Source organism: Vulpes vulpes, chromosome 4 (assembly GCF_048418805.1).
Source record: "Vulpes vulpes isolate BD-2025 chromosome 4, VulVul3, whole genome shotgun sequence".
NCBI lineage: Eukaryota > Metazoa > Chordata > Mammalia > Carnivora > Canidae > Vulpes > Vulpes vulpes.
In genome coordinates, this window is record NC_132783.1 from 58,389,565 (window position 1) to 58,414,627 (window position 25,063).

Here is a 25,063-nt window from a genome sequence, read left to right on the forward strand (position 1 = left end):
TTGAGTCTGGGCTCTGTCATTTATTGGTTATGTGACCTTGGGCAGATTATTTAACCTAAGTTTCTTCATCTGTAATATTGGAGTGGTAATGATACTATCTCAATTGTTGTGAGGATTGATTATGCCATCATAGGTATATAGCAAGCACTTGATAATGATTAATTTTGGCACTGTTTATATTGGCCAGTGCTAATAATTGTAATTTGGTGCTCATGTCTTTTAATCTCAGAATGGGTATTGCAATTTTGTGTGTTAAAAAAAGGGAAAGGAAAAAGTTGCTGATTAGGTTTCTGTGCATCTTTAGTGTTGTATGGGCAAATAACAGCATTATTTAGTCATGAACACGGTGTACTGTCTTTAATATGTGAAGGTAATGGTACTGACTCCTTTATTGGAAGTTCTGCATAACCTTTAGCGAAAAGCATCACAATTCTGGCTTGTTCATAATTTGCATTATTATTATTACTACCACTTTTTTGTGATGGTTCTGACTTTTACACCTTTTAAATTGTTTCCTTTTTGACATTTTATATGGCTAAGGATAATTTGAGAATCATTCCAAGTAAAGGTGGTTTTTTCTGGTCTGAAGTTAATTGATCAGACTTGAGCCAAGTAAGTCATTTAATCTGCACTTGCTGAGATGGATTACTCTAGAATTCCTTTAACATTAATTTGAGTATTTAATGGATTTTTATAGATGGCAAACTATCCTCATCTTAGGACCTAGCTGCGTGGAGATTTTAAGATCTTTTCCAGTATTTGTTTACATTTAAATCTTTGTGTGAATCAGCAGTTTTCAAGTCTATTAATAGGAAAAAAATAACTGGCAAGAAATAAGATGATCAGACATCTCAAAGACTAAAGAGTTTTTATGAGTGGGCATTGGAAAGGATTTTCCTGTAATTATGTGATTTACTGTTGCTTGAATGCAGTATACTTTTGGATTGAGATATGGCAAATGAGAATATTTGCTTCTAGTTTTGTGTCCCATTTGACTTATATTTCAGATTCTTGAAGGCTGAGAATATGTTGAAGTGGTTTAAGCCAAATAGGTACCAGGAATATCCTTCATTCAATTATATATCAGTAATAAATGATTATTTTGTCACTTGCCCTTTTTTTGAATAATTTTATTCTTCAATGTTTTGAAAACTAGTAATTTATTCATTTTCAACTTTTATTGCAGCGCCTGATCAACTTTCTAGCAGGAGAACGATCATGGAGGTGGTGCCAGCTGAGGTGAATAGTTTGCTTCCAGAGGAGATAATGGACACTGGTATAACTTTAGTGGATGATGATAGTATTGAGGCTGTTATTGTTTCATCCCCAATTCCCATGGAGACAGAACTGGAAGAAATTGTCAACATAAATTCTACTGGTGACTCTACAGCCACGCCCATTTCCACGGAACCAATCACAGTGTACAGTAACCACACTAACCAAGTTGCAGTGAATACCACAATTACTAAAGCAGATTCTAATACCACAGTGAAACCAGCTTTTCCAAGTGGCCTTCAGAAACTTGGTGCTCAGACTCCTGTGACTATATCAGCCAATCAGATTATTTTAAACAAAGTATCACAGACATCAGATCTTAAACTTGGCAATCAGACCCTTAAACCAGATGGACAGAAGTTAATTTTAACAACTTTGGGCAAGTCTGGTTCACCAATTGTTTTAGCACTACCCCATAGTCAACTACCCCAGGCTCAGAAAGTTACAACTCAGGCCCAGTCAGGAGATGCTAAATTACCACCGCAGCAAATTAAAGTAGTTACCATTGGAGGGAGGCCAGAGGTGAAACCTGTCATTGGTGTCTCAGCATTGACCCCAGGAAGTCAACTGATTAATACTACAACTCAGCCCTCTGTGTTACAGACCCAACAGTTAAAAACAGTACAGGTAAAAAAAAAAAAAGGGGGCTTATTAATTCAAATGCATGTTAAAAATTAAATTGATTCACAATTGTGTTTGTAGGGTGATTAAATGCATAGTTGTTACTGAATTCTCTTGAATGTTGCTTTTAGTAATTGTGTGGTTTCTTTTTTGTAAAGTTTGATATGTCTAATGCTTTGAAAATGTTTGCTAGAGAACTTAGAGCAAACCTAATTTTTGTTACATTCCAACTTAGTGTATTTATAGCTCTTTACTCATTTTTAAATGCATTTTATTCTTAGTAGTAGTTTGATTGCAAGTATGCTCTGCTGGTATAAAGATACCAGAGTTACTGCTGGGCTGTCAAAAAATCATACAGACGTAATTTTCTCAGTTAACAGATGGCCAAAGTCTAAGAAAACTTGCTGCTCTGAGAAATCCTTGGAGCCAGCAATAATACATACTAGCCCGTGTGTGCCACCTCTTTGCAGTTTACTATCCACTGCCATTACTCATGTTTGCAGTGTGGAAAAGGCAGTGTCACATTCTGGAAGGTAACATGTTGGCTTTCGAATTGAACCAACTGGATTTGAGTCACCTCTGTGCTACCCTAGCACCTGTGGAACTTCGGATTGATTACTTGTATCTTCTCTGAGTCTTTTACTTTAGCTGAAAGATGGCTGTTTGGCCATGATGAAATACATAGTAAAAGCTAATACTTGATGTAATTCTCAAAACTTTCTGGATCCTTCAAAATGGTGCCTATTATTAGTATGAATAGGATCCTAAGATAGAAGGTTAAAGGAATATATATTAAATGGTTCCCAGTTTTTCATGCTCAACGAGGCCTTTTTAGGTCACCACTGCTCTTAAAATAAAATGATCCGTGTAAGATCAGGAAACACAAATGCATTTCCTGCTTGAAAGATTCACCTTTCAGAACAAAAGGAGCATGCATAACTTAGAGAACTGATGCAAGTATATAATGAAATAGGAAGATATAGAGAACTATCCACACTCAGCTGATATTAGAAATAATGATATTTTAGTTGTTATGTTGGCAAAATAATTAGAAACATTTTTCATGGGATTTTTTTTTTTTTTTTTTTTTTTTAGATTTTGTTTTTAAGTAATGTCCATACCCAACATGGGGCTTGAACTCACAAGCCTGAGATCAAGAGTTGCACCCTCTTCCAACTGAGCCCAGCCAGGTGCCCTCTCATGGTCTTTTTACTTAAGCACATTGTATGATTTCTCAAATCTTCTAATTTGCCCATGTCCCTCCTACCCCTATTAAATATTTAGTGCTCTCTCTTTTTTTTTTTAAGATGTTATTTATTTATTTGAGAGAGAGTGCGCGTGTGCATGAGCAAGGGGGAGGGGCAGAAGGAGAGGGAGAAGCAGACTCTCTGCTGAGCAGGGAGCCCAAAGTGGGGCCAGGACCCTGAGATCATGAACTGAGCCAAAGACAGATGCTTAACTGACAGCCACCCAGGCACCTCTCTTTCTTGTTAATTACCATGTCTCACTTATTTCTGACTTCCTTTTACTTCTTTTGGTGAATATCTCTTGAATGAGATATACTATCACCATCAAGCATTTTGTCCTCAATTGTTTTTTAAATCAGTTTTGAGACTTGTTTTTAGTAGTTTACCAAAGTTGATCTGGCTTTGGGGATGAGGATCATGACCACATTCACAATAAATTGATAACGAAAAACAGAACGTCATTTTTTTTTTTCATTTACTAGAGCAATATATATTATTTCATGACCAGTTTACTTGTATCCACAAGTTTTCTACTATAATCCTCTAAGTGCTGACAGTGAAAGCAAACACTGGGGTCTAATTCCTATAACTTCTTTAATTATTGTTACTTTTATAAAATCTGATTCTATTTATTAAAAAAGAACTTCTATTTATTTTTTAAATTAAATTAATTTATTTATCTGAGAGAGAGAAAGCACCAGTGGGGAGAGAGAGAAGCAGGCTCCCTGCTCAGCAGGGAGCCCCATGTGGGACTCAATCCCAGGACCCTGGGATCATGACCTGAGCTGAAGGCAGATGCTTAAATGACTGAATTACCCAGGAACCTCAAAAAAGAACTTTTACTTTAAGCTAACAAAAACAAAAGACACCCCATTTATAATATTGTTCCCCTTGTCCAGTTTTTAGGCAACTCAAATCTTTCAAACTCAGAAGTAACCTACAAAGCTCTAAAGCATAGAAAAAAAACAAGAAGCTACACATTTATGTTTCCTCTTTAGGCACCAGAATATTTGGCTTAGTATTATACGGTGTATATGATTCTCTGGTTTTTTTCCCTAGACAATCCTCAGCGTTGTCTTAAGTTTAATCAGAGTATTGAAACTGTTAGGGTATGGACAGCAGGTAAGGGTGGAAGAAGGAGACCCATCTTGAAAAATGAAGGAAAGAGGTGACAGTTGAGGCCAGAGGCAGTAACAAAGAGGTATAGTTACACTTAATTACAGATATATAGACAGTTTCCCATGTTTTGTATGCATAGTATATAAGAGTAATTAATAACTAACCCTCTGGAACAACATAACTCCTTATTAGTTCCTGAATCAATACAATACAGTGCCAATAATTACCTGCATGTATTATTTGATCATATATTTGGCTATCTTATTTGTGAATTTCCTTTTTTGATTCATTTTTGTCTTTATCTGCTGATTACATAAATTTGTTAAAAGTGGCAATTTATGCTTTGTTTTATTTGATAAAGTAATTTCATTCTAGAGTAGCTTAGAATTTAATAATGCCGAAAGTATGGTTCTTTGAAGGAACTATAAATTGTTATTTTCAGCATTATGCCACTAAAGAAACATAACCACAAGGGCAAATTGGAATTATTTAAATGAATAATTAATGTGCTTTTGGTTGTATTGTTTATATTTTTTTCCTGATTGGTAAGTATTCATATAGTCATATGATTGTGAAAATCAATTAAAAATACGGGAGTACTCTATGCTCCTAATCTTTATAGTTAAGAATATTAAAAATATATATTTATTACAAGATACGGGTTTCTAAGAACATCAGTACTTTTACCTTTTGAGATTATTTAGCAGTAAGTCAATAGATAATATATTCTGACATTTTAGAATTTTCGACTTGTAAACACAGTTGGGAAAGATATTGCCTTTATGTCTCCCAAATTGTCTCAATTTTTTGAAGAATAGTCATGCATTTATTTGAGTATATCAGTTTTGGAAGCTGAGTAATTATTTTAGTATAGTAATGGATCTCCTTGTTTTTTTTTAAAAGTGATTTGTGGGCAGCCTGGGTGGCTCAGCAGTTTAGCACCACCACCAGTCCAGGGCATGATCCTTGGGACCCGGGATCAAGTCCCGCGTCAGGCTCCCTGCATGGAGCCTGCTTCTCCCCCTGCCTGTGTCTCTGCCTCTCTCTCTCTGTGTGTCTCTATGAATAAATAAATAAAATCTTTAAAAAAACGTGATTTGTATTTCACTTATATTTTGATTTGTCAGTCACATGTTCGGAATGTAAGAAAGTAATATATTCTAAGTGTTAAGTAATGTGTTATTTAGTAATATAATTTGAGCACAAAGCCAATACTTACGTAGTTCTGTGATCCATTGCAGCTTCTAGTATATTTCTGCCATTCAAATTGGTCATGTTTATTCATTTTATTTTTTTTTTAATTTTTTTTTATTTATTTATGATAGTCACAGAGAGATAGAGAGAGAGGCAGAGACACAGGCAGAGGGAGAAGCAGGCTCCATGCACCGGGAGCCCGACGTGGGATTCGATCCCAGGTCTCCAGGATCGCGCCCTGGGCCAAAGGCAGGCGCCAAACCGCTGCGCCACCCAGGGATCCCTGTTTATTCATTTTAAGTCATTATTTCCAATATTAGCACTTCAGGGCCTCAAGTTTTATATCTGACAAAAAATAAGATTAATATTTAATGCCTTCCCTATGATAACTAAATTTTTGCTTCTTTTAGAAGAAGCTATATCTTTGCATACATTGATAATTTCAGTATTAAAACATTGTAATTCTGCCCTCCTTGACTTTTTTTTTTAATTTTATCCATTTATTCATGAGAGACACAGAGTAAGAGAGGCAGAGACATAGGCAGAGGGAGAATCAGGCTCTTTGCAGAGAGCTCAATGCCTTGATCCCAGGACCCCAGGATCACACCCTGAGCTGAAGGCAGACACTCAACCACTGAGCCATCAGGTGTCCCATACCCTCCATTGTGCAGAATTTTAGTTCAGGTCAACAGCATGCCAATATAATTTAAGATCAGGGATGAATATAGACCCTACCTTCAAAGAATTGATAGTCTAGTAAAACGTATTTTAGGAAATAACATTTTTAGCAGCTTGCCTTTAGAATAGTCTTTGTTTTGCCAAACTTGTCTCTTTTTATCGTAGGGCATTAACTTGTTCAGTTCTTTGTGTATCTACCCCTGATATACACACACACACACACACACACATATATATATACACAAATATATACACACACACACACATATATATATATACACCCCCACATATATATATGTGTGTATATATATGTGTGTATATATATATATAGAGAGAGAGAGTGCTAAAGATCTAATCAATAAGCCTGTTTTTACTGTGTATTTATATTTTGCTTCCAGGGGACAGTGTAATTACATTTATAGGTGGCTTCATGTTTTGCATTATGCTTTTGTAACTGACTCTATATTTCTATTATTGGATAATTTGTTATTTTGTGAAAAAACATTGCTGTGTCATAGTGTTTTAGTATTGTTTATTATTAAATAAGCATTATTAAACATTTTTAAATACTCATTTGGTTTTCATCATATGCATATTCTACAGACTAAGGATTTACAATAAAATGAAAAGGTATTGCTATATATTGGCTCAAGATGGGATCGTATTAGTATTTTGATGAATGGCTGCATTTTAGATGTTTTTAACATGAATATTCAGATATATTCTGTTAAATTAGCTGGTTCCACATGTATTTCTGTATATCAATCTACTGTTTAATTTTGATTGAATAGGTGTTTTACAGAAACAGATCATCTTCATAGTTATTTATATATTTCAGATTGCTAAGAAGCCTCGAACACCAACCTCTGGTCCAGTAATCACGAAGCTGATCTTTGCAAAACCAATTAATAGTAAAGCAGTTACAGGACAGACAACTCAAGTATCACCACCAGTCATTGCAGGTTATATTTCTTTATAGTTTATTAAGCTATATGTTTACCTTCTATTTAGGTTTAAAAAAGGCTATTCTGCCGTCTTGAAGTGTTTTAGTGCAACAAGTAGGGTTATTATTATAAACCAAACTAGTTAGTAAAAAATGTGACACTTATTAAATGTGTGCTTTGAGCAAAATGCCTTATTTCAAAATTAGTCCATTAGTTTCGTCGTCTTAGGTTTTGTTTTTTGTGGGTTTTTTTTGTTTTTTTTTAACCATGAAAGTAGCAAAGTCTTAAACTCCAATAATACTAGCTAACATTTATCTAGTGTTTACCAGGTATCTTGCACTATTCTTAGCTTTTTACATATGGTGACTTAAATAGTCTCTGGGCAATCCTGTGATGTAGGTACTAATAGCAGTCCCATTTTGCCAGTGTGGAAATGAAGGCTACTCAGCTAGTAAATGGTCAAACTGGGATTTGAACCCAGGCAGTTTGTCTCTAGAGCACATGTAGTTAAGTTTAATAGTTTTAAATTAATACACAGAAGAGTATAGTATTTCATGGTTTCTGTTTGAATTTTTGGTTTCAGTGTGTTAATATGCTTTATATACAGTTTTCTATGAACAGAAAATTGTTACAATGATAGTAATTACTTAAGTGATAACAGAATTTTAGGTGTATTTACCAGCAAGTTCCTTAGTGAGATCCAATTCTCTTTTATTATATACTTCAAAATTTGTCATCACCAGTAACTGGAACACTTAAAATCTTGACTTTGAGTATTTCATTCTCTTCAGTTTATCTGCCTTTATATCCTCAATCTAAGAGTTCTTTGACTTTGAAATCTATGATCCATTAACCTTTCTGTATTCTCATTAATAATGACCTGCTTCCTGTCTACAGATTCTTCCTTAATCAACATGGAATCCGTGGCCCATAGTTACCACTCCTGTGCAAATACCCTTGATACTCTTTTTTCCCCTTTCTCCTTCTATAATAGCTTACATCCAACCCTCTTCTTACTCCTTGCCTGGAAGGCAGCTCAGTACTTCTAGAGACAGACAGCCATGGAGACTTGTCTTTAATTCAGAGCTATACTAACATGACTCAGAGCTATACTAACATGATTCTTCACGGGTTAGGAGCTCATTTCTAATTTTCATTGTGTTAAGGGCTTATGGAAGTACCTCTGGGTGGTAGACTTGTCTAGAGACTTTTAAATGCTAATTACCCATTCCTAGAATGTGTATTCTTGATGAGGGTACTTCAGATGTTAACTAACCATGGAGGAGGATGGGAAGGGGTATGTGTTAAAACCACCTACTACTGTTTTTGATCAATTTACAGTGTAACAGGAGGCAGCTCTGAAGGCAGTGGCAGTGATCTGTCACTTTCCTGAGGTTTTGAATTGTATATAGGGAGGCTTCTCATTTTAGCAAGTGAAAGGGGTCATAGAAAGATTGTAATTTGAGGATAGTGTTTGGTGATGAAATTTCTCTTTTGGCCTTCAGCAGAGATTTATAATGTTTATAGGAGGCTGGTGCCTTGAGGCTGTCTTGGGAGGCAGGTATAACCCCGGAAGAAAGACTGGAACAGGTTTGGATTTGGAGCTGGTTGAGGAATTGGGCTTCAGTTGGCCGAAAGTAAGGAAGGTTTTGAATATATTTATGAAAAAGGGACCCCTTCCAGTCCTCTGGAAGGTTTTGGTGGAGAGGGTTAACCAAGAAGAATGTCTCAATGCAGTATTTTTTACTATTGAGTTTGAGAGAGTCCCTTAAATTTTTTAATTATGTGAGAAAATTATATATGCTAAATAGTTGTAGTGTTTGCAGAAATATCTGAATGAATATTTGGTCAGTGCCAATATTTCATGTTTTTTACATTTGACTATGATGATGCCATTGCTGGGTCTTTTTTTTTTTTTTTTTAGTTTTTATTTATTTATGATAGTCACAGAGAGAGAGAGAGAGGCACAGACACAGGCAGAGGGAGAAGCAGGCTCCATGCACCAGGAGCCCGATGTGGGATTCGATCCCGGGTCTCCAGGATCGCGCCCTGGGCCAAAGGCAGGCGCTAAACCGCTGCGCCACCCAGGGATCCCATTTGGGTCATTTATATAATGTGTTTGCACGCCCTTTTTTTTTTTTTTTTTTTTTTTATGATAGTCACACACACACAGAGAGAGAGAGAGAGGCAGAGACATAGGCAGAGGGGGAAAGCAGGCTCCATGCACCGGGAGCCCGATGTGGGATTCGATCCCGGGTCTCCAGGATCGCGCCCTGGGCCAAAGGCAGGCGCTAAACCGCTGCGCCACCCAGGAATCCCCTGTTTGCACACCTTTTAATTATAGGCAGATTTATTGGCCCCACCGAAATACATATATTTCTGTTAAATTTCATTAGAATTGTTGGCATTAAGTTCAGTTTGAGAGCTAAATTCTACTATCAACTGGTTCATTATTTAAAAGGCTACTTTTAAATTCATATGAGCCAAATTTTAAACCACTGAAGTAGCTTTCCTGGTGAATTCTCTTAATCACAAGGAGACTCTATAATCTTTCTATTATAGCTATTGATTTTTCAAAGTACATTTAGATTGTTTTTTAATGACTTTTGGGCTTCTCATTGAAGATAGATATCTTTTTCTGTCTGTAGTCAAGACAAACTTACGTTTATATATAAGTGATTTTTCTAAAATGCAGATCTGATCTGGACACCCTTGCCTAAGATTTTCTTGGCTGTATACATTTCTTATGTATTTCTTGGCTTCAATCTGTCAGATTTGAATTCAAATATGAGTGCTTTCTTAACATTAAAGACATTTCTGATTAAATACATACCTTTTCATTTTCACCTGTCAGTTCCATACTTAGAGTGATTTAATTTATCTTCTCTTAGGACATAGGATTTTGGCTTTATTCCTCTTACTTAAAATACCTTTCTTTGCTATACTCTTGCCCTAATCATCTCCCATGTATTCCCATAGAACTTAATTATACCTACTAAATTCTTAACTTTAATTAGACTTCTTTAAATTCCATATTGGGGTATCCCTGGGTGGCTCAGCGGTTTAGTGCCTGCCTTTGGCCCAGGGCGCGATCCTGGGGTTCTGGGATCGAGTCCCATGTCGGGCTCCCGGCATGGAGCCTGCTTCTCCCTCCTCCTGTGTCTCTGCCTCTCTCTCTCTCTCTCTATGTCTATCATGAATAAATAAATAAATCTTTAAAAAAAATAAATTCCATATTGGTTTTTAATATTTCCATTGGTCACGCTGTATTATAATACTTGGTTTTCTTGTCTATTTCCCCTACTATATTTATAATTTTCCTTAGTGATAATTTTTTGCTTTGTTCTGTTATCTAATTTTTAAATTTTATTTATATTTTAAGAATAGTGATAAAATATATGTACATAAATTGTGTTAGAACATACATAGCATTTTAATCATTTTCTAAGTGGACTGTTCAGTGGCATTATATATATTCACACTGTTATACCACCATCACGATCACTACTTTCTATCTCCAGAACTTTTTTCATCTTGCAAAAGATAATCTCTGTATTTATTAATCAATAACTGCCCATTCCTCCCCTCTCACCACCAACTCCTAACAGAGACTTTTTGTCTCTGTCAATTTGATTACTCTATGTATCTCATATAGTGGAATCATGCAGTATATGTTCTTTTCTAATTGGCTTATTTTACTCAGCATAATGTCTTCATAGTTCATCTATGTTGTAGCATGTAAGAATTCCTTTTTTAGGCTGAATAATACTCCATTGTGTGTATGTACTACATTAATGGTAGCTCTTTTCTTTTATCTTGTTTATCTGTATTTTTTCAGACTTGGCACAGTTTCTGGCACATAGATGTGTTCAGTGAATGTGTATTTTTTAATGAATGTGTATGTCATGGAAGCAGTGTGGTGGTGTGGGAGGAACTATTGGTAAACATGGGTTTTAGTCCTGGCCCTTCTATCGATTTTGTCTGTGATCTTGGGCAAATAATTATTGGCTTTTCTGATTTCTATAAAATGTTGATACCAGACACTTCAGAAGGCTTGGCAGATGGTTAAATGAGATACAGAGGTGCTTGTTATTGGAGCTCCCGAGGTACAAGTTTGCTACAATGGAGCAAGCTTCATCAATATGAAAATATTCACTAATCTCTTACAGAATTAGTCCTCGCTTAGATAAGCTAACTGCCTGCCTGCTCCCCAAACCCCATCTTTTTGGAGTATGTCTCTTGATTCTGGAGAACAGCCAACAACAGAGTGTAAATACCTTGCATATTGACTTCAAGGGGAAATTGTATAACTTGCATACTTACTTGAATCTGTCTGCAGAGCTAAGGATAAATAGGGATTTGGAAATTAGATAATCAGGAGGGATGCTATCTGGATGAAAAGCAAGCTCCTAAAAAAGAATAACTTGATTTTTAAAGAGGTGTTGAGGGTTCTTGGGAAAATTGATAAAATCCTGAAATATTTTGTCAGAGGTGATCTTCAATATGATCATGTTATGCCTATCAAACAGAATCTGTCATTGCGCTATCATACAGATTTTTAGAAGAATCTTCTTTCCTCCAGACTTGATCCGATGAGTTAGTGTAGTTTTAATTACAAATTGTATTTTTGTTAAATATAAGCACCACTCCACAAAGGTGGAAGTTTTATGCTTAGTTTTGTTTATTTAAAATAAAATCTGTGTCCCTGTTTTATTTATTTATTTTTAAGGATTTTATTTGTTTATTTGAAAGAGAGACAGGGGAGCAAGAGAGGGAGAAGCAGCCTCCTTGCAGAACAGGGAGCCCAATGTGGGAATCGATTCCAGGACCCTGGGATAGTGACCTGAGCTGAAGGCAGATGCTTAACCAACTGAGAGCCAACCAGCGCCCCATTTTGTCCCTGTTTTAAATTAATTCATTTATAAGTGACCTTTTTCTGGATTAGTTGTTTCTGGGAACTGAGGAACATCTATATTAACTTGTTCTGAAACTTTTTTCTGAATCTATGTAATGCTGAACAAATGAGAAATTATTGTAATAGCCATAAATGATGAGCATTTTATGGCACTGTGTTTTCATTGGTAATTTGTTGGGGCTTCAGATTTATCCCACAGGTATTCATTTTAGAAACTAGAGCCAAAAAAAAAAAAAAGAAAGAAACTAGAGCCAGCAAACATTTTACTTCAGGCAGGTTCAACACTTTAAGGTGGCCTAAAAATATTTGATGTAGATTCATTTAGTTTATGTAGAATTGAGTTATTTAGTTATGATGTAATTCAGGTTAAAAAGAAGCAACTCTCAACTGAAATTCATTAATGACTATATTTTGTCGTGAAATTGAAAATTTTGTACTTAAAAATTTTTAAAATTGATAAATGTCAGATAACCTTGATTTTAAAAAAGAAACTGTATATACTGTGCTGATAACTGTGCACAGTTATCAGAAAAAAACAATCCAGAAGCTCTTAAGTGCTAGTTCTCTATTTTTGTCTAAAGAGGAAAGTCCTTTCTTTCTTCTCTTTTTCCCCCTTTCATCTCTAGATATATCTATAAATTAAATCATAACTTCTAAGAGGGGACTTTAGAGATAATGTAGTTATCTATCTTTTCTCTTTCTTAGGTGCTTTAGTTCCCTCTTTAGCCAGTGGATTTGATTATACAGCATCTGCTTGGAACACCTTCAGTGACTGAAAATTCACTTGTGGTGAAACAGTCATTTCAACTGGAAATTTCTGTTAGAAGTTCTTTCCTATTGCTGAGCTCAAACTTCTGTTTCTCTGCATTAGTGCTGTGCATCTGATGTGCTACAGAGTGGCTCTAATCCTTCCACTGGACAGCCTGGATCAGGCAGGATAATCTTGACTTTCCTGCCATAATAAACAGTCTCTAAATCTCAGAAGTTTAAAAAAATTTACTTTTTGTTCATACTTGCTAAGATTATCTATAAGTCCATTGTGGATTAGAAAGGGGGCTCGTCTTATCCTGGTCTCTCAAAGACCCAGGCTGACAGCGGGATCATCGTCTCAGATGTGGCAGAGGAAAAGAGAGCTTTGGATGGTTTTGCATAGGCAGTAAATGTTCTGGCCCAGAATGACACATATCACCTCTACTCATAATTCATCAGCTAGAACTTGTCACGCGGCCCTAACCTAATTACAGCGCGTGGGGAAGTGTAGTTGGTGCAGTACTACCATGTGCCTAGAATGGGAGAGAACCAGAATACTAACAGTGGTCACACCCAGTCTTTTATGAATTTGGAGATATGTCATGTCTTTGTATTCCTCTCTTGCATAGGATAAATATTTCCAATGTTTCAACTTATTGTGATATGATTCCCATTTTCCTAAGCCATCCAGATACCCTATAGTTTTTCTGCATTTTTCCTGATGGGTATTGATTGTCCAGAAGGGAACACAGTATTCCTGCATTCCTGTTGGAATCTGGCCAGGAAGAATTTTTTCTTTTCCTTTTGGCAGTCTAAAACCAAGTAGTATTAAACCAAACAGTGTTCAAGTTAGTCTGATAACTTTGATAGATGTGGTTTTACATTATACCCTGGATGGTTTAAGTTCAGAGTAAGACACTTGTAGTATATATAGTACAGAGGTTAAATTTCGAGACTTGGATTCAAGGCTCAATTTTCAGGAATTGCGTTACCCAGGGCATGTTGCATAGTTGTCCTGAGCCTATTTTCTGATAGAAGTTAACAGGATTGAGCATGTGAGCAGAAGTGTTTCATGGATTTTACATAAAGTGGTATTAGGATACTAAGTATTACTAAGAAGCATTGTTTTGTTTCCTTCTGACAGTTTCACATTAGTTGTTAGGGACTCACTTGAATGTTTAAGTTCATACCTAGATACATATGAAGTAGTGAACATATATACTACAATCCTTATGAGTGTAGATCATCATCACATACATTTTTATATTATTATTGAAAAAAGTCAAACTGATGTGCTGCCTCTCATTTGCAGGTAGGGTTCTTTCACAGTCTACTCCTGGGACTCCATCAAAGACCATAACAATATCTGAAAGTGGTGTTATTGGATCAACTTTAAATTCTACAACACAGACACCAAATAAAATAGCCATCTCACCTTTGAAATCGCCAAATAAGGTAAAAAAAAAAAAAAAAGCCACAAATGCCAAGTGTTGTGGTTAATGCCTTTATGTTCTTACTAGTCACTTTAGATGCTTCAGTTTTCATATATTCCCAAACAAGTAATAGGCATTCATCGAATACTAGATTTAGTGATCAAGGATATATGGCAGAAAAAAAACTTATTCTAAACACATAGTAAGCTAGTAATAATTTTGCATGCTAAGATGATTTCCATGGCCCGTATGAATGTGGGTACAACAGAAATCTTTTGAATGAGGTACATGATGTGTTCAGTTCTTCAGTTAATATTTGCACAAAATTATTTTCTTTGGGAAGTCACATATGTAGTGACTATATGAATATAAAATGTTAAGTGTAACATTATAATTATTTTGATAAAATACTGTTTTCTGCTGAAACTGTCTGGGGTTTCATAGATATCTGAGCTTTTGCTGGGTAACAGAGTACCTAGACTACTAGAAATTGCTCTCAGATGCTGGTAACCAGATCCTCAGAGTTTTTAGACTTAAGTACAGTTCAAAGCATTTGAAAGCTTTTCATAATTTGTTTTCATTGTAAGGTAGCAAAATACCTATCATTTTACTCTTAGGTCAAGTATGGAGTCTTAGCTCACTTTCCTAAAACATACAGATGTCATTATACCAGCATAACATTTTGAAAAGTTCTGTTTTAAAGGACATCATCAGGTGGAAAGCTAAGCATCCCTTGTCTGTAAGATGCTGCCTTTGTGATTCTGGAAACTTACTACCCTTTATTCTGCCTTTTTACTGAATTTATTATTATTCATAAATAGAACAAACAATTGTTTTACATTTTTTTAAAGTATAACTGTTGGTTTCTGTTCTAATGAGACTTGAATACATTATATAAATATGTCTCTTACAGTTTGTTAAAATGAGATTCTACCTGCAAAGTAATAGAAAATCATTATTTACTTAAATGGATTGACATCAATAGATATTTGAGTACTTCCCATATGCTGTGCGATGGGCACTGGGGATAAAAGTGTGAACAAGACAAGTTTTTCATTTCAATGGGGAAGTTAGACTTGAACATTCAGAATTGCCATATAGAATCATGATGGTCACAAGTGGGTTGATGAGTTCTGCTGTGTGTCAGGGAGGTTTATACTGAGGCTGGTCTTGAAAGGTCTAAACCTTAAAGGTGTTTTGGGTCTTAGCTATAGGTGAGCAGAAGAAGCTTTCTGGATTGAGGTAATACTTTACACAAAAGTGGAAAAGTGTATGCCCTTCGAGGCAACTACATTGCTTTAGTAGTGTAAGAGCTGAGGACACTGAGGTCAAATGGAAGGTTTTATTCTCTTGAGGGGAGTTCCCATTGTATTGCATTGTTTCTGAAGACTTTCTATGGCTTTCCATTGCTTCTAGAGCAGTGGTTTCCTTGTTTGCACGTTGGGATCACTTGAGAATGCCTGGTGCCTATCCCCAGAGACTGTTTTTTTTTTTTTTTTTTAATTTTTTTTTATTATTTTTATTTATTTATGATAGTCACAGAGAGAGAGAGAGAGGCAGAGACACAGGCGGAGGGAGAAACAGGCTCCATGCACCGGGAGCCTGATGTGGGATTCGATCCCGGGTCTCCAGGATCACGCCCTGGGCCAAAGGCAGGCGCCAAACCGCTGCGCCACCCAGGGATCCCCCCAGAGACTGTTTTAATTGATCTGGAATTTGTCCTGGTATCAAGATTTTTAAGAGCTCTTTAAGTGATTTCAATGGGTATCCTGGATTGAAAACCACTACTCTAGGATAATATGAGATTTGCATTAAAAAAAAAAAAAAAGATGATTCTTGTGGCATTATGAAAGATAGTTTAGAGGAAAGTAAGTTTGAGTTCTGGGAGAGACCAGTTAGGTTAGTGATTCTCAACCTTGGCTGAACTTTTGAAGTACCCTGGGACCCCTGGAAAACACTAATGTCTGGGTCCTACCCTGACTCTATTTGAATGAAGATCTCTAAGGCTGGGGTCTAGGTATTTTAATATTTTTAATTCTAAAGTGTGGGTCAGGGTAGAGAATCACTAAGTTAGATTATTATAGTACTTTATGTTTGAGCTAGACTGGTAGCTAAGGGGCTTGGGAAGAAGAGATAGGTAAAGGAACTTTAAGACTTAAGACTGGACGTCAGGGTCTTAAGGAGGGGAAGAATCTAGGATGACTCCTAGATTCCTGACTTGAGTAACAGTGTAGGTGGTGGCACTGTGGAGTAGTATGACTGGAAATGGGCTGTACCTGATGACCTACAAATAGGAACTAGCTTTGTTTTTCTCTCATCCTCCATTTTAGCCATGATATCTTGGATCTTCCTTCCCTACTTCTTGACAAGAAGGTATTTTTTACTGTAAGAACAAGCCTCATTTTGGTGATAATCACAAGTATGAAAAGTCTAGTCAAAACGTTAAACCTAGTTAAAAGCTTCTCTCTTCAACTCAGACCTAATCATGGTTCAGGGACCATGTTTTAGTGGAGAAAGGAGTATAATCTGGTTCTTCCCTCTTCTACCTTTCCCTTCTTTCTGCTTTTGGCTTCTGATTGGAAGGAAGATTAGAAGGAAAGAACAAAGTTTTAAATGACTAGGATGATTGTAATCTAGATGCCAGTGTCACAGGTGTCCAAGTATGGACTTTTACAATTGTACGTTTAGGAAAGTTTTTGGAGACCCCTGTGGATATGTCTGCATTGCCCAGTTCTCTGTCAGGAGTGTGATACACACTCAGGCTATCTTTGGCAGTTTTCTCCTGGCTCACTCTTGCCTCCTGTAGTTTTCCCCACAGCCTGTTACTGTACTGTACTGTACCCGTACAGCAGGGTACGTGTCTTTGGCTCATCAAGATGCTTTAGCCCTTCACAGCATCTGTTTGGCTAATAGGAAACCTATAGAACCCAGTGGTAGAAGTGCAGCTTGACTAACTGCTATCCTCCATGTTCTTGCTCTGCCATTTTGACAGCTTCATCCAATGTCTTGCTGTCAGAATTCTCCAGGCCGGAACCAGTTTCTTTGTTCACATATGTCCTGAACTCCTGGGGGTATGTGTCAGGTTCTCCCAAGAACTCTCTTACTGCATTCATTTTTGGTGTGGTTAGACCAAGAGCTTTAAGAGTTTATCTCTCTCCCTATCTCTTTCTCTCTCTCTCTTACACACACACACATACACACACATACTTTCTTTATCATACTAGGTTGCCAGGCAAAAATTACGATGTCAGTTTTCCCTTCTTACAGTTATCACTCAGTCTATCCCAGAGGCTTTCTTGGAGAGCCCCTGCTTTTGTTCTCTTACTGAGGTACACAGCCTTAGCATTCTGTTTATGAATTCACTTCCATTTCTAATCTATTTTGTTTCATTTTTAATAGGCAGGAGGTGGATGATAGGGATGCTGTCTCTCAGTAAGTCTGCCATGGATGTTTTGTCTTCCTTTATAGAGTGTGGGGGTTTATCATTTGTAGTCCTCAGCCTTCGAAAAAAATCACATTATTGTCTTAAACTGGAGAAGAAATAAAGAGAGAATAGCCGATTTGGGCAAAAATATATTGTTTAGTTCTTGGAGATGTTGGTCATCGAAGTACCCACTGATTATTGAAGGAAGATGTCCATTAGGAAGTTGAATATAGGGACGCCTGGGTGGCTCAGTAGTTGAGTGCCTGCCTTTGGGTCAGGGCATGATCCTGGGGTCCAGGATCGAGTCCCACATCGGAGTCCTTGCAGGGCGCTTGCTTCTCCCTCTGCCTGTGTCTCTTTCTGTGTCTCTCATGAATAAATAAATAAAATCTTAAAAAAAAAAAAAGGAAGTTGAATATAGTGACTAAAACTATGCATATAGATGAAATCAGCCAGGGAGCATGCTGTTGCGTGTAGAGAGGGATGAAAGCAGGAACCACAGAAATATTAAGAGTTGGTAGAAGAAAAGGAGTCAATGGTAAGAGAGGTAGTAGGAGAAACTAAAAAATACTGAAAGGGGAAATGAAATGACTTCAAGAGTGATATTGGGCTACAATTTCAAATGTCAGGATAGTCATTTAAGAAAAAACTGAAAATAAGGATTTGCCCCATTGATCAAAAGTGGTCGAAAGAAAATCCTAAGTGTCCACTGTTTCCTACTTGCCAACATTCATAATCTGATCACCATCTGCCTTGAATAACCAGGACTTCTTTCTTTATTTATCCCTGTTTACAAGGGGTACCATCCAAAGGCCCAGACTCCTACATCCCCTTTTATCTCCCACATCTAGTCTCCTTAAGGCTATCAATATCTTCTATCCATGTTCCCACATGTCCCCTACTCTTGAACTCCTTCCTCTGTGCTCTCCCTGGAGTTCATTATCAAAATAATACCCTAAATCCTCAGCCTTTTTACTGAATGTTCCTTTTATCTTCTTGTTCTAGTGGATACCCAACCCTCCCCTAGGATACTGCTTCCCCAGCAGACCTCTTAAATGATGGCCATTTTTTCTCCTTTAGCCCTTAGGCCACTGGGCCTACAGTGGAGGGGGCAGGACTACATGTCATCTTTGCTTCTCATTACACCCTGCAGACCATTGTCACTTTCTTCTCCATCTTTGAAACTAAGTTACCAGGTTTGTAGTGGGAAGTCAGGCATATCTGATGTTTTCTCAATTTACTTGATACTATAGTTGTCTGGTGTTGTACTTCTTCCATTATATTTATTTTCTAAAGTAATCCTTAGTTCTCTAAAGTATTTATTAGACATGTAAATAAGTACTAAACCAATGAAAATACGATTCTACGTGGTTTACCTTATTCTTGCTTTAGGTTTTAGCAATGCTGTTCTCTTCTACTTTCTAACATTTAATATGTTTTTTTGTCCTGTAATCTTACTCTTTAAATACTGTTTTTTTCATGGCATATTTGGATTTATTTCAGAAATGCACTGTGATTTAGCATTCATAATATTAATAGGAAAAAAGAATAATTTTACAAATTTATACATCTCAACACATGTAGGAAAATCCTGATGTTAGCCAGCCTCCATTTTGATTAAAAATACCTCAAACAATAAAAACAGAAGGATACTTTCATAATTTGAAAAGGGAGACAGTACATCAAACTTCATGTTATGGTGCAGTGTTGCACAAGCATATCCACTTCCCACACTTGTTCATTTCTACTGCAGGTCTGTGTTAATGCAGTATTGCAAGAAAAAGAAATAAATTGCATAGGGCTTCAAAAGAAAGTAATAAATTGTCATAAGTTACATATTATGTTATTATATACATGTAAAATTTAATAATGTATTGAACTAGAATTAATGTATAATGCATATATACATAAATTTAGCAAGATAGGTAGATGCATTGTCAATATAAAAATCAATATTCTAGACCATTTTTATTTAATATTAAATAATATAAATTAAAATAAATTATTCATCTGATTGGATTTAAATCTTGTATCTTACTAGTTATTTTCTCTTTGTCTCATCATCCTTTTTGGTTGGTTTGGTTTTTTTACTGTTTTTCTGTCTCCTTTTAGGTGAATTGAATAGTTTTTGTGATTCTATTTTACCTCTACTATTGGCTTATTATAGTTTAAGCTTTTAAAATATTGGTTTCTCTAGAGTCTAATATGATTTGATTTATTGCAGTCTACCTTTATATTTATGTCACTTTATGTAGAGTGAAGATCTTACAGTTGAGTACTCCCAGTTCTTCAATCCTTTATGCTGTCATTGTTAAACATTTTACTTTTACATGTTATGAACTCCATGATGCCTTTTTTTGTTTTTGCTTTACACAAAATTACCTTTAAAAACAATTAAAAATAAGAAAACCAAGTCCTTTATTTTCATTTTAACTGTATCTTAACATACTTCCTTCCTTTGTATAGGCCCCAATCTTAGTTTGGTATCTGACTCCCCCCTGAAGAACTTTCTTTAGGAAGGGTGCCTGGCTCTGTCGGTTGAGCAGCCAACTCTTGATTTCAGCTTGGGTCATGATCTTGGGTCTTGAGATCAAGCCCCACATTGGGAGTCTGCTTGTCCCTCTCCCTTTGCTCCTCCCTCCACTCAGGTACATGCTTGCTCTCTCTCTCAAATAAATAAATAAAATCTTAAAAAACAACTTTCTTTAGTAAAGCTTAATTTTCTTAGGAAAATTAAAATTTCTTTTAAGGGAAATCCTGCTGACAAAAGATTGTCTCAGCTTTTATATTGCCTGAAAAAGTCTTATTTTGCATTAACTTTGAAATATATTTTCATTGGATAAAAAATTCTGGGTTGACACTTTTCCACCAGTGCTTTAAAAATGCCACCCTGTTGACTTCTAGATTGCATAGTTTTTGGCATTACTTCTTGTAATGCTCTAATTCCTGTTTTTTCTTCCTTTGTATATGTAATGTCTTTTTTTTCCTACCTGATTTCAAGATTTCCTCTCTATATTTGGATTTCTGTGGTTTGACTGTTATGTATCCATATGTGTGCTGTGTTATTGTTTTCTTTTTTTAGGTACATATTTATCTTGATTTTGAACCATCTCAGATGTATAATTTATTGTCTTATTTTTTGAAAACTTTTGGCTGTTATCTCTTCAAATATTTCTTCTGCCTTATCTTTTCTATCTTCTCATTCTAGAACTCTAGTTTCAAAAACGTTAGACTGGGGCAGCCCTGGTGGCGCAGCAGTTTAGCGCTGCCTGCAGCCCAGGGTGTGATCCTGGAGACCCGGGATCGAGTCCCACATTGGGCTTCCTGCATGGAGCCTGCTTCTCCCTCTGCCTGTGTCTCTGCCTCTCTCTCGCTCTCTCTGACTGAATAAATAAATAAATCTTTTAAAAAGAAAAACAAAACAAAAACGTTAGACTGATAACAGTTCCACAGCTCTAGATATTCTTCTGTTTTTCCTGTCCCACTTTGTTTTCTTTATGTTTCAATTTGGGAAATTTCTACTGACATGTCTTTAAATGCATTGATTTCTTCCTCATTTCTGTGGAGCTTACTAACTGGGCCCAATGAAGGACTTCTTCATCTCTGATAATTGTATTTTTTAAATTTCTAGCATTTCCATTTGACTCCTTCTTCCAGTTCCCATCTCTCTGCTGCAGTTCCCCACAGTGCATTGTATGTTGTCTTACTTTCCCACTAAGTCTGCTAATATATAAAATAACTTAGTTATTTTAAAGTTCTTATCTGATGGTCAAAACATCTAGATCATCTCTTAGACTCCCTCTCATTTTATTGCTGGAATGCCTCTTGGAGCATTTAAAAAGAAATTTGGATTTTTAAGCTTATGAATCTGGGGCAGGGGAAACCATATTCTATTAAAGGTAGGTGACTTAGAACAAAGACTGAAGCCAGGCTGTTGATTCATTTCAAATCTGATCAGAAAGATTTCAGGATAGGGAACTTTTAGATAAATGAAGCTCAAGAAATATAAAAGTTTCCAGACCTTGGGTTCTGGAAAATTGGATCAAAGAAACAAGAGGTTAGAAACCTAGTAACCCTTTCTTTCTCACTAATTTGGTTTAAGGGTAAATAAATATCCTAAAATGTAAGGCCCCATCATACTTTATGTAATGTTAACAGCTACCGTTTTCCCCCCTTAATGTCTTTATGTTGAATGTGAATGCATCTTCAAAATATCTTACTCTCTACTTTTGAGAGTTTATGCAAATATCCTGGGTATCATTGAATACACCTTACATAGACTTCTTGTCAGTTTTGCTCTTCAACCCCGGGGAGTGCTGTTATTTTTTGGCTCTTATTTGGCAAACAAATCTGTCCTATTTGCCTTGCCTGTGGTAAATAATTGAACCATCACCTAGCCGTTTAGGATGCCGACTGCCATGTGAGAAATTTCAGAGCATAAACTATGTATGTATGGGTAGTTTAAGAAAAGGTTTAAAAAGAAAAGTTTCTTACTTCTCTGATTTCTATGACCAGTGTATAACTTCTTGAACTCTTCCTACTTTTGGGTCTTCTAGCTTAGAAGAATTCTCTGAAGTTTTTATAATTAAATTCTAGATTCAACATTTTACCATAGTTGCTTTGCCATTTATCTATCTGTCCCAATATCCATTAATCACCTTTTTAAAATGCATTTCAAAGTAAGTTGTACATGTCCAGTATACTTCTTCCCAAATGTTTTTTTTTTTTTAATTTTTTTATTTATTTATGATAGTCACAGAGAGAGAGAGAGGCAGAGACACAGGCAGAGGGAGAAGCAGGCTCCATGCACCGGTAGCCCGATGTGGGATTCGATCCCAGGTCTACAGGATCGCACCCTGGGCCAAAGGCAGGCGCCAAACCGCTGCGCCACCCACGGATCCCCCAAATGTTTTATCAAGCATACCACTAACTAGAATTCACTGTTCAGAGGTTTTTCATTTCAGGTGAAATTTACGTATGCTGAAATATGCAAATCTTAAAGGTCTCATTAGATAAGTTCAGATGAAATGCATATATCTATGCAACCCAAATCTCTGTTAAGATAAAAACATTGGGGATCCCTGGGTGGCGCAGCGGTTTGGCGCCTGCCTTTGGCCCAGGGCGCGATCCTGGAGACCCGAGATCGAATCCCACGTCGGGCTCCCGGTGCATGGAGCCTGCTTCTCCCTCTGCCTGTGTCTCTGCCTCTCTCTCTCTCTCTCTCTCTCTCTCTCTCTGTGACTATCATAAATAAATAAAAAAATTAAAAAAAAAAAAAAGATAAAAACATTGTTGTCATTGATGGAAGTTAAACACTTTTTTCCTGATTGTTTTTGAATGTATCTAGATAAATAAGGCACCTATCATTTGACAGGTTTTGGTAAACAAATTTTTAAAAAAAATAACAGTCTTGAGAGGCACCTGGGTGGCTCAGTCAGGTAAGCATCTGTCTTTGGGTCAGGTCATGATCCCTGGGTCCTGGGATTGAGCCCCATGTTGGCTCCCTGCCAGTGGGGGGCCTATTTCTTCCTCTCCTCCCTGCCTGTGCTCTCTCTCACTCTCTGTCTCAAATAAAAATCTTTTAAAAAGACTTCTTTAAACCAAAATCTGTCAAATGATAGGTGCCTTGTTTATCTAGATACATTTGAAATATTTATAATAGGCCCGAAATTACAGTAAAATGATGTTCTCAGTCTCCCTGAAGGTTATCTCTATTCTAGCCAACTGGAAGGGAAAAGACATGGAAAAATGCATGTGAGAGGCTTTTTTATGACCCAGACCTGGAAATATGCATCCATTTACTTCACTAGCTAAAACTGGGTTGCGTGGTCTCACCTTAACAAGGGAGGCTAGGAAATATGATTGGCTATATGTCTAGGAAGTAGAAGAGACTATGGATTTTAGTTAGCAGGAAGTAGCCTGTAGCATAATCATTCCATATATAACATAAGAGTGCTACATTAACGTAGGTAATTGACATTAGTCAGGAAACTGGGAACCTAAACAATAATGAGAGATACTCTTCCATTGTGTGTTTCTCAGTGGCTATCAGTATTTATTGAGGTCAGTGTGTTCCCTGTGCTGAGGCTATGGGAACTATAGAGGAGCTTACAGTGGCTGGGCACACAAAATGGAATGCATATTAAACAATTTTGAATGATGAAATAGGTGCTTGGTTGTATGATACAGATAAGATGGTTTGAAACTAAAGAGAGTTAACTCCTGGTTATTCCTTCATTCACCACCATTTACACAGATACTTAATCAATGCCTACTATATGTTAGGGCATTTCCCCTGTTGTGAAACAAGGGAAAGCAAAAATAGAAGTGTGGGCCTAAAGTCTATGGAGGTTATGGGAGACAGTGTGATAGAAATGAAGCAAATAATTATACAAATATATAAAGTTGCAAAACCATGAAAAGACTCATGGTGGCACAAGATCCTATGCAAGAGATTCAACACAGGATGATTTAAGAAGGCATCCCTGAGCTAAGGTTTTGTATGGGTGTGAATTAGAGTGGATGTCAGCCACAAGAGTAGAGAACTAGAGCTGGAATAATGTATATGTGGAACAGTAAGACAGCTGCTCTGATCAGAATTAGTAATGTGTTGGAGCAAATGGAGAGCGTATAAAGATAGGTTGGATTATGGATAATTTTCAAAACAAGGCAAATTTAGACTTAATTTTGTGATTAAGTGGAGACTCATGGAATGTTTTTGAGGCAACAAGAGCTATGATCAAAATATTAAAGTGAAGTTTGCAAAAAATTTAGCAGTCTCTAGTGGCAGGTAGAGGCTAGTCATAAAGATGATTGAGTTTGTTTTGTAGATATCCAGGCAGGAAGTGATATGAACAATGACAATATCAAAAAGTTGAGTTAGAACAGTTTGGGGACAGAGATTCAGGATAGCCTTTGCTTTCGCTATGAAGCTCTTACATGTTTGAGTTGGAGGTGATCGTGGTTGTAATAAGTACAATTTGAAGTGAAGGGTGTCTGTTTTCCTGATAAACTTTGACATAGATTGTTGTAAGATTAATAATAGTTGGAGTTGAAATGATTACAGATTATAGGCTTCACTGATTCTGTTGCCTGAAGCTTAATTTTGTTTTTAGCTCCTCCTACCAGTATCCATTAGCCAGGTTATAGGAGCAGGAGGAATAAATGACTGAGAAGTTTTTAAAACAATTTTATTTATTCATGAGAGATACAGAGAGGCAGAGGGAGAAGCATGGTCCCTGCGGGGAGCCCGATGCAGGACTCAATCTGGGGACCCCAGGATCACACCTTGAGGTGAAGACAGACAATGCTCAACCCCTGAGCCACGTAGGCATCGCAATGAGGCATCCCAGATGAGAATTTATTTTCTTTTCTGTTATATTGGTTTTGTTTTATGCTTTTATAATTATGTTGATTGAATACCTGTGGGGTCCTGTGGCCTTATTATTAAAAACTTACTATAG

At 36.6% G+C, this 25,063-nt stretch overlaps 1 protein-coding gene across 13 annotated transcripts in view; it reads left to right on the forward strand.

Moving 5' to 3' along the window:
- LIN54 (lin-54 DREAM MuvB core complex component) overlaps positions 1 to 25,063 on the forward strand; it is a 66,716-nt gene that overhangs the window by 11,287 nt on the left and 30,366 nt on the right. For 5 of the 13 annotated variants that reach the window (XM_025998180.2, XM_025998178.2, XM_025998177.2 and 2 more), the window contains exons 2-4: positions 1,187 to 1,902; positions 6,973 to 7,096; positions 14,056 to 14,198. In XM_025998180.2, the coding sequence (XP_025853965.1) occupies positions 1,219 to 1,902; positions 6,973 to 7,096; positions 14,056 to 14,198 (951 nt within the window). In that variant the 5' untranslated portion in view covers positions 1,187 to 1,218. The remainder of the gene's footprint in view (positions 1 to 1,186; positions 1,903 to 6,972; positions 7,097 to 14,055; positions 14,199 to 25,063) is intronic. The other 8 variants (XM_025998183.2, XM_072755829.1, XM_025998181.2 and 5 more) reach the window with 2 other exon arrangements.